General features: G+C 42.0%; 1 protein-coding gene across 1 annotated transcript in view; it reads left to right on the forward strand.

The window, feature by feature from the left end:
* The window catches only part of PLPP4 (phospholipid phosphatase 4), a gene marked incomplete at its 5' end in the record, with an annotated part of 155,221 nt that overhangs the window by 33,310 nt on the left and 111,456 nt on the right, over window positions 1-10,455 (forward strand). Inside the window, one exon of the mRNA XM_019502170.1 lies at window positions 6,248-6,356. Within this exon, the coding sequence (XP_019357715.1) occupies window positions 6,248-6,356 (109 nt within the window). The remainder of the gene's footprint in view (window positions 1-6,247; window positions 6,357-10,455) is intronic.

The following is a 10,455-nucleotide window of genomic DNA, read 5'->3' on the forward strand; positions in this document are numbered from 1 at the left end:
TCCCCTTTAGTGGAGCCTGCCTGCACAGGTTGCTGCTGGGTCCTGCAGTCCCTGAGCTGCATGGGACCCATCAAGCCCCAAGTACATCAGCTTCCAGTGCCCCGTGCACTGTTGCACTTTGTTAGGTAGTGAACTAAAACACCTCGGAGGCGTTTTTATCTTGCTATGTACCAAAGTCATTTAAAGCGGACTACACCACCAAGTGTGCAAACAGCCCCGTTAAAGCGGGGCAAAAGGGCATTTAAGATGCTTTAAAGGCCAATTTAGTGGCATGTACAAGTGCCCTAGATCTCAAAATATGGAGTCAAGGCAACTAAGGTGAATAGTTTGGCATATGGTGGCATTATTCCCAAAAAAGGTTCCTTCTGTTTTGGCTTCTGAAGCTGAGAGAGAATCTGTGTTTGCTCCTATTAATGTTGTGCTCTTTCAGTTGTTGCGTGGGAAGACATTACGTCTGTCAGCACAGAATGGCAAGTGGTAACGTCCTTTTCATTGGATGGGTTGGTGTCCATTGTCTTACGTTTGCTAGACTAAGACCACCAGATTCATTTCACATGGTTTATCAAACACTATGCAGCCTCTTTCATTTCTTAGCTTCCTCTGTACTGGGGGCCCCCTCTGCCACAGATCTCTTGAGCATAACAACCTTTTACAGAAGCAGGATATTGGCTGCCATGGTCCCTTAGCTTTACCTATTAGGGTGGTATGTTGTGTGTTGTGTCAGTGTTGACAGTAGTTTTACTAAGAGGTTAGATTATGGATTGTATAGGAGGGGTTGGATAGGGATGATTCTGCCTCAGGGGTTGGGCTAGATTATCTTGAGGGCCCTTCTAACCCTACTTCTCTATGATTTCTATCATTGCCAATCCTCTGTACCACCCACTTTCCATTTGAATATTTTTCTTGTTCAGTTTAGTGGTTTTAAATTACTCTACCTTAACCCCTGTCTGTTCCTTCTGCCACCTCAGATGTCTTTTTGTGCAAAGATTTTTCTGGCTGCCTGTCTCTCTGTCATTGACACCGGAGAGCACTGCTTTTCTTTGCTGCTCTTTGGTATTCTCTTTCTTGCCTTCCCACGCTTTCTTACCTCACCAGCCACTTCTTATTTTCTTCTTTTTTTTTCCTCCCTCCATTTGTCTTCTCTTGTATTCCTCCACCTTTAGGGTTAGTCATTTTGCTTGAGTCCTGCCTTTTGACACCACTCGCCACCCCCCTTTTCACCTGCTATCCACACTGAAATCACTCCCTTGAACATGGCACCATTACAGTTGTGTAGGTACAACAGTTTCACAAAAGACCTGACTCTTCACAAAGCTAGTTGCCTCTCATAATAATTGAGAGCACTCAGTATCATGTGGGTTCTGATCCAGATTCACAAACATTTTGGGGAGTGAGGTTTTATTTCCAGTAATATTCGTGCAAAGCTGAACCATTGCCAGTCCTAGCAGAAGTAAATATTTGCAAATGTTTTCATTCTGGAAGCATTCCCAGTTTTCCCCCTGGCCAGCTTGCAAAGCCTTTTTTCAAAGTCCCAGGAAGATTTGGACTATTATTTTTGAATTTTTGCTATATTAATTTTGCGTGTGTTAGCCTTGGCTCTGTAACTGCCAGTTGAAGATGCTAAAATGCATTTTTCAGAGTTGTCAAGGAGCTGCTAGAGCAGAGGCATTTGATAGCTAGGAAGTTTATATTAATCAAATTAAATACAGATGTCATCAATAAGTACATTTCTAAAACGCCGAAGCAGTTTGCAGGTAATTCACAAATAGAGACTTCTCTTGTTTACAATGCTTCGATTCTTAAACCTCAAAATAACATGGACAGAATTTTCAAAAGCACCTAAGTGACTTAGGAACATGTCTTTTGTGGGACCCACTTTCTTGAGTGAGTTTGGCACTTGTGTAAATGGTATCCCAAGTGACCAATCATGGGATGGAATGACAGATAGAAAATATGGTTACTAATCCTGGACAAGGCAAACTTTGCCCCACTCTTGGAATATGGTATGTAATCAATGATCCCCTGAAGTCAGTCCCCTAAGCTACACATTTCCACAACTTCCTAATTGGTCCTGGAAAATTTGTGAGCAGAAGCAAAGTGTGTAAATTCTTCATGTGATTCATTCACAAGAAATAATCTGACAAATTATTTTCTTGCAGGTAAGTATTCTGCAAACCTCTATTCCTCTGTGATGCTTGATTAGTTACTCTTGGGGGAAGTGGATTGTTAGAGGGGGTAGTGGATTTTGCAAGTATCACTGTCCTGCCATGTGTCTTGTTCACAGTTATAGTTTTATCTTCTCCACTCTCACTTTCATAGGTCACCAGTTCCTTTTAAAATCATGATGGCAAGTGGGTAATGCCTTGTGTATATCCTAAAAAACCCTGGCCCTTATGTGGGAGAGCTCAGAACAATGGTGGTAGTTGAAAGGAGTTTGGATTCCTAAACTGCTTGTGGGTAGTGTAGAGATATGGCAGGAGAAACTTGGTTAATTCAATCCTTATGAATGGCTCATGCTGGCAGAAATATTTAGGGCAAAGTTTTCCGACCTAGGCTCTCAATTTTAGCCTCTTAGGTCCGTAATTAGCCAACTGTATACAAATAGCTATAGTTTTAAAATGTGTAGCATCTTGTCTCTAGGCTGTTGTCATCCCTAGGCTGTTGTATGGGTGTGAAACCTGGACAAGAAACACCTGAAAGCCTTGAAATGGGACCATCAGTGATGTCTTCGGAAAATTCTCCATATTATTTGGAAGGCCAGAAGAATGAATGCCAGTTTTCTGGCTCAAGTAAACACTACTGGCATTGAAGCAATTTTTATATGGCACCAGCTCCATTGGACAGGACATGTCATAAGGATGCTTGACAACCAACTCCTGAAATTGGTCCTGTATTCCCAACTCGCCAATGGTCGCTGCTTTAGAGATGGACAAAAGAAGAGATTCAAGGACATCTTGAAGGCCAATCTGAAGAAATACCCCATTAACATCTATGCTTGGGAGACTTGAGCACTGAATTGTCCCCTGTAGTATGAAGTATGGCAAAGCACTGACCGTTTCTACCAAACTTACCTCACCATGGAGACGAGTAGGTGAGAAAGACGAAGGGAAAGATCTCTAACCTGACATTACCAGGATACATGCAGATCTCAGATTAGGCCTCTTCAGTCATCTCTGGGTGCACCGATGACCTATCTTTACCAAAACACTGTCATCCTCGTATCAAGGAAAAGGTGACAACAAGGACAAGTGTCCTTTGATGATACTGAAGTTAGACAAAGTGGTAAGATGTCAATGCCACTGAAAATCAGATAATTTTTATTTAGGATTTTGGCACTAAAGCTTAGATTTTCAAAGGAGCATCAAAATTCGCATTGAATTTTAACAGAATTTAAGCACCTAACTTTATTAAGGCTTCTTAGAAAATTACCCCTCATGGGTCTGAAATAAAGCCCACAGGAGTTAATGGAAGTTAATGGTTTAAGGAATTAAATTAGGCTATTACTCTTGCATAAAATGCTTGTTTTTCTAATGCTATTAACAAATGTTATGCTTTCTCAAACATCTAAAAATACAGAAAGGAAGACCCGACAACAGCAAAGTAAAGGCTACACTTTCTTATACTTTATTCAAGCAAAGAAATCAAGTGCCAGATACAATGTGTTCAAAAACCTTTTTTCTTTATTTAGCACTTGAATCTGTCACTAATACGTACAGCCATTTAAAACTTCCTTATGCTGGCTTATTAATAATAATAGGCTGCACTTTCAAATTGGACAAAGGCACATCAATCACAGTCAGGCAACCTAGAAATCAGTATATTCTCATGATTGTTTAATAGGTCATATAGGAAATTTAATTGAAAGCTGGTGAATTCTCAGAGCAAGCAGCTCGCTACTGATTCTTCAAAAGGAAGTGAATTGGTCTCTTTAGTTACCCTGGCATGAAATTTTAATTGGCAGCGAGCTCTTTTTATACAAACAAGTGATTTTTCTGGGATGGTCTTTTTCCTCTTACTATTTCTTTATTGCTATCTCTCCATCCTTTTTTCCTTAGAGATTATTTTGAATCAATTCTCACTTCATTTCAGATAATTGCTTTCCTTTTTGTTCATTATATTCCAGTGTAATACTTGACCGTATTTGATAGAATCAGGAGAGAACAGAGTTAAAAGGAAGCAACATTTCCCTAATCATATTTAACCAGCTATGTGGCTATAAGATGATATTACTAAATAAAATAATAATAGTAGTAGCAGGTTCTGTGCGGAGACAAAAATTACTCCGTCTTTAGAAGATTAAAAAGATATTGAGCACATAATGAACATAAAATTCAGAGTTATGTTTTCCCACTAGAACCAAAGGATGTTAACATTACTTAGCATTTGTTTTCTCTGCATATGTTGTACTTTGCATTATTTTGTACCTTTTTAAAAATGTTTAATTTATATCTTAACATGTATTTGCAGTGTGGTTAAGTCATGATTCTTTTTACTTAACTTTGCAAACAAAATTGCAACACTATATTTAGTTTTTAATAACGGCTGACTGTGGTACCCCTCTTTTTTTTGCAGCCAGGGTATAAAAGGCTTGAGACTACTTGGTAGTCTTTGGCTTCCCCAAAGTCGTGTGTAATGACTTGAACTTTCATATTGAGGTTATTTCTGCACCTTCTGTAGTCTTTTCCAAAAGTCTCAAAACTCAAAAGCAGACTTATAGCTCTTACATCTACATTTTTTTCCTGGGTTTGGCTGTGCAAATAATTGAATTTTCCATTTAGTGACTGAATCAGTTATTAGGAAAAAATGGAACTTCAGGTAACTTGCAAACAGAAATATGCAATTTAGGTCCGATTAAACATTTATTTTTTTGACTTGCAATGAAATATTTTGGTTTTGGCTGTTTTTCACTCTTCTGTTTGTTTGATTGTTTGTATTTTAGTTTGCCACCAAACCAAGCAAACAGCTATTTCATAGCTACTCTTAGAGCTGGGAGCCAGTACCTTTTAGAAAAACATGTTCTTTAAAAGTTATCTTGTGTTTTCTATCAGTGAAAGGTATTTCTGGAATTATATCTTTCTATCTCTCTACTCATCATAGGACCCTAGGTTTTGAACCTCAAACTCTGGATCCTGGGACTTGAAAGCCTGGATGCTATAGTCAACTAGCACTTATCTTCTTTTGTACACAGCATCTACTATCCATGACTTTCTGTTGTAGAAAATAAGTATGGCATGGCAGTTCTTCCTCTTGAATTAAGTTTCCCATATTCTTACAACAATGTAATATATATCATGTTCAGAATGATTTTGCTGAGTGTATATTTATTACAATAGTAATACTATAAAAGTGATGTGGAGAGGTGCACCGATACATCAGTCCACATTGTATTGGCACTGATAAAAGGAAAATTGACATTATCGGCAATCGGGCGTTTTTGGCTGATATGACTGATAATGTCCCTGATAAATGCCGTGTACATGTGCACAGCTGCAGCATGCACATGGCCAGGGGTGCAGCTCAGCAGCTTGGAGAGCAGTGTCTGGCTGGTAAGTCTGTGAGGGGGCAGGGGCGTGGGAGAAGGAAAGGGTGTGGGGGGGACAGATCGAGGAATCTGCAGTGAGGGAGGGAGTGGGTCTGTGCCTGGGCCAGGGGCAGAGGTAGGCGCTGCCTGACTGAGGTGGGGCATGGGACATAGCTGGCAGCTCATCCTAGGGGTGTGTGTGTGGGGGGGAGTGGCTCCTACTGCTGCACGCACCCCTGGGGGAGGTATAGGGGGCATGTGCTCCCTGAATCTGTGCCATGGGGTGCATGTGCCCCCCAAATCTGCATGGGGCTGCCACTGTGTGCTCCCCGGCTGTGCTTGGGCAGGATGGGTGGTGGCAGCACCACTGGGAGGGGAGACTACAGAGGAGCTAGAGCCACCCCAAAATTTGCCATAACCCCCCTCTCAGCACTGCTGTCGCTCATCCTGCCCTGCCCCCCCCACACCCCTTCCCTCCAATAGATTTACCAGCTGGATGCTGTTCTCCAGGATGCCAGCTGAATATTGTCAATTGGATTGGTATTGGCCAATATGGCTGGTCAATAATCGGCTATTGGTATTGTCCCAAAAAATCTTTATCGGTGCACTCCTAGTGATGTGAAATGGCAGACAATAAATGGATATGGGTAGCAGGATCTGAAATGTAGGCCTATCAGTTTATATTTTCAAAATGGGAAAAAAATATATTTTTATTGTTATGTTTAGTTTTACAGAGTTTTTGGATCCATTCCATCGAGTTATCCAGCCAGAAGAGATCTGGCTCTATAAAAATCCTTTGGTACAGTCAGACAACATACCTACGCGTCTCATGTTTGTAAGTACTGGAGATTTAATAGATCATTTGACAGCTGGATGTATTGTAAACTAACCATGCTTTCATCTGACAACACATGACAAAACCCACAACAATCTTGTCTGCTCTTTGGGTTCCAGTTATGAGGCTCAAAATCACATAAAACTGCATCAGATTATAATGTGAGAAATAATACAGACCATGTTTTAAAAACCAGCAGAGCAGCAGCAGTAGTACAGTATAGCCAGCTGCTACAATACTGATAATACTGTTTAAATTGAAGAAAGTATTCGTAAGTAGATGTGAGCAATGATACGAAGTTAGTTATATAGGCATTTTAGAAAATCCCACTCAGCACCTATTTAAATCTTTAAGGTGCCTGAGGTCAAAAAGTTGGCTCCTATGCATATGAATACTCCATACTAGTTAACTAGATTAACACCACCTCACATTTAGAAGGTATATTGTAAGATATGTTGGTCGCTATAATTGAATACATTAATACAAATGCATTAATCTTTGTAGGAACCCTATCAGAGTGTTGTTTTCCTAAGGCTAGTGTGATACTGAGGTTGAAACCTGGCCTATTGGTATAGTTCATCACTGACTTCAGTGGGTCCAGGACTTCACTTGTGGTCTTTGTTTTTAAGATGACCAACTTGTATTTAGAAGGAAGGCAGAATAAACCTGTGTGGTTTGATTATTGCAATTTTCTAGCAGGACAGTAATGCCAAAGTCAATAAATATTTTTTTGTTATACAGCTAACAACTTGAGGGTGCTTCTTGTTTACAAGGCAATTATCATCTCCCGATCTTATAAAGTCAGAGGCTGAAAGCCAAGGTGTTTAATCTCCTGGGATATTGTTATTATTGAGTCAGGAGGAAGACCAATTAAGACCAGTTTTACCAATAGGAAGAGGTGAAAAATACCTGTTTTTCATTAAATGAAAAGCAGACATTTAAAAAAAAGAATGAAAGGATAGAGCTGGATGCAGTTCTGCGCCTAACTTTTCGAACCTTGCCCACACTGGGTGCATCTACACATGCAGTTAGCATGTAGCGATAAACTCTGGTGCAGGTCCTGCCAGAATGTATTGCTCTGGGGCACAGCGTTTAGATATGTGCCTGGGACCACAGCATGTTGAGCTGGGTTGATGCAGCCCGAGCTGGCAGAGAGTCTTGGGGGTCAGCCTGCCAGCTTGGAGCTGCTCCAACCCAACTCAACATGTTGAGGAGGGGCTGGTTGGGACATGAGGGTGCTTCTGTATGGGGCTAACTGGCAGGAAGCCCCCACACTGTAGCACCCTCATCCCCCAGCCAGCCCTGGTCATTGTCTACATGAGCGTTTTGGTGCATGCAGCTACTCTGCTGTAGGATAGTACTTGTCCCTGACAGTACTATCCTAAAGCAGAGTTAATTAATTTACTGTGCCCTAATATGGGTGCATGTGTAGATGGTGATGCTTTACTGTGGAGGTAATTAGCCAGCTCTGCTGTAAAGCTAATGTGTAGATGCACTCACTGAGCAGTATTTTGCTTCATGAATGCTCAGGTAACTGTATATTTTATTCATTCAGTTGCAAATCACTGTGTCCAGTTTTGCAGCAGTGGTGAAACCATTTTAAACCAAGCTGAGGGTGAGGGAACCCTATATGACAATGCATTAATCCTGCCTCCTCCTGATGGGAGACATTCAGTACATAGCTGAGGTATGAAGGGGAGTATTTCTTCCTTATTTTTTCCTTGCCTTACAACAATTCAGTATACTTCATAGCAGTAGTGAGTTAATAACCTTGTATACTATGTGTCCTAGTTTATTCAGACTATCTCATATGTGAACAGCTCCTTGAATTAAGAAACTATAACTTGTTTCTAAACAGCATGATCTTATTTCTTCAATATAAAAAATAACCATTTAATTGTTTTCTAGTTTTCATTATATAAAGTACTTCCTATTACCAGGGCTATAAACCAATTTTGGAACGAGTGGATACAGCTTACTAACAAGGACCCATTAACATTTTTTTCTGAAGTACTGGATTTATTAACAAAGGGCACATCTACACATGCTATTGAATAAACTCTGGTGCAGTTTATGCTAGAGTTTATTGCTCCCGGGTGCCATGTTTACATGTGCACCCAGGACCATAGCAGGTTGAGCCAGGTCAGAGCAGGCCTGGCAGGCATCCTGCTAGCCTAGGGCTACTTCGATCTGGTTCAACGTGCTGTGGAGGGGCTGGGTGGGGCATGAGGGTACTTCAGCGTAGGGCTAGCCAGTAGGCAGCCCCCTGATGCCCCAGCCAACCCCATCATCTATGTGTGCATTGCAGTGCACAAAATGACACTGCTGTAGGATAGCGCTTGTGTTAAGTATTATCCTACGACTACATTTATTAGTTTACTGTGGCCTAATAAGGCCACATGTGTAGACACTGAGACTTTCCTGCGGAGCTAATTAGTCAGCTGTACAGTAAATGTCTCGTGTAGGTATGCCCTGTGAGACTTTTTAAAGTTAAGAAAATAGTCATGAATATTGTAGCTCCAGGTACAAATTAGACAGTGCAAATCTACATTTGGGCCAGAAGCAAAATAAAAGGGCTGGAAGAATTTCTGTACTTTTTGTTTCTCCAAGGACAGGTATATTTGATCCTGTGAAGTGCTGAATCCCTTCAGGTCTCACTAAATTCAGACGAAGTTAGGGGAATGCAGCTCTAGCAGTTGCACAAAGCATTACATCTGTAAATATTTACATAAAGTAAGTACCAGGTATCTGTTAAGACAGATTCCATTCTAGAATCTGTATACGACAGGAACAATACCTGAAAATAGCTCTCCAAAGACGAGCATCAAGAGACGCATCATGGCCTGGGCTATCTTTCTATATACTTCCATAGATGGTTTCCTGAGATGGCTGAGTAGGGATAAGAGGGATTGTGTGCCAGCTACTTCCCTCTTCACTGAGTGGGAGGGAAAGAGCATTGGCCCCACCCAGTAAACATTGCAGTCAATGTGCTAGACTGGTTTGGCATGGAAAAGGATGGAATTTTACTATTATTATGGACACATACTAAATTACTGTCACCTGATGTAAGGTTACATGATTCGTTCCTGCAGCACTTCCAGGACAGCACAGTTACAGAGGGCTGAGTATAAAGGCCAACTTAGCCCTAAACCAGGGGTGGGCAATTATCTTGGGCAGAGGGTGGCTTGACAAGTTTGGGTGAGATGTTGGGGGCTTCATAGGTAGCCCCGCCCCTAGTTGCCACATTGGGACTGGAAATCCCGCCATCTAACCCTTGACCTTTGCCACCAGAAGTCCCTCCCCTTGCCCCCCAGAAATACTTTTTTTGGGAGGGGGTTGCCATCTTAGAACCAGAAAAAATCCCAAATAATACACTATTAGTCATAAATTCATAGACATAGGTTTGGAAGGGACCTTGCAGATCTTTTAGTCTGACCCCCTGCCCTGGGCAGGAGAGAAAAATGGGCTCAAATGACCCCAGCTAGGTAATTGTCAAGCCTCCTCTTAAAGACCCCCCAAGGTAGGAGCCATCACCACTTCCCTTGGAAGTTGGTTCCAGATCCTAGCCGCCCTGACTGTGAAGTAGTGCCTTCTAATGTCTAGTCTGAACCTACTGTCAGTCAACTTATGGCCATTATTCATTGTTACTCCAGGAGGCACTCGGGGGAGCAAGGTCTCTCCCATTCCCTGTTGATCCCCCCCAGCAAGTTTATAGACAGCCACCGGGTCCCCTCTCAGCCTTCTCTTGTGAAGGCTGAACAGGTTAAGGTCCTGTAGCCTCTCCTCATAGGGTCATGTGAGTGGCTCTCCTTTGGACCCTCTCAATGCTGTCCACATCCCTCCTGTAGTGCGGTGCCCAGAACTAGATGCAGTACTCCAGCTGTGGCCTGACCAGTGTCACATAGAGGGGGAGGATCACCTCCTTGGCCCTGCTTGTGATGCATCTGTGGATACAGGACAAGGTGCGGTTAGCCCTACTGACTGTGTCCTCACATTGGCGGCCCATGTTCATCTTGGAATTGATAATGACTCCAAGATCTCTTTCTGCCACTGTGCTTTTGAGAAGAGAGTTCCCAGCCTGTAGGTATGCTGCCAGTTC

Source organism: Gavialis gangeticus, unplaced genomic scaffold (genome assembly GCF_001723915.1).
Source record: "Gavialis gangeticus isolate Ggan-Ray unplaced genomic scaffold, GavGan_comp1, whole genome shotgun sequence".
Classification (NCBI taxonomy): domain Eukaryota; kingdom Metazoa; phylum Chordata; order Crocodylia; family Gavialidae; genus Gavialis; species Gavialis gangeticus.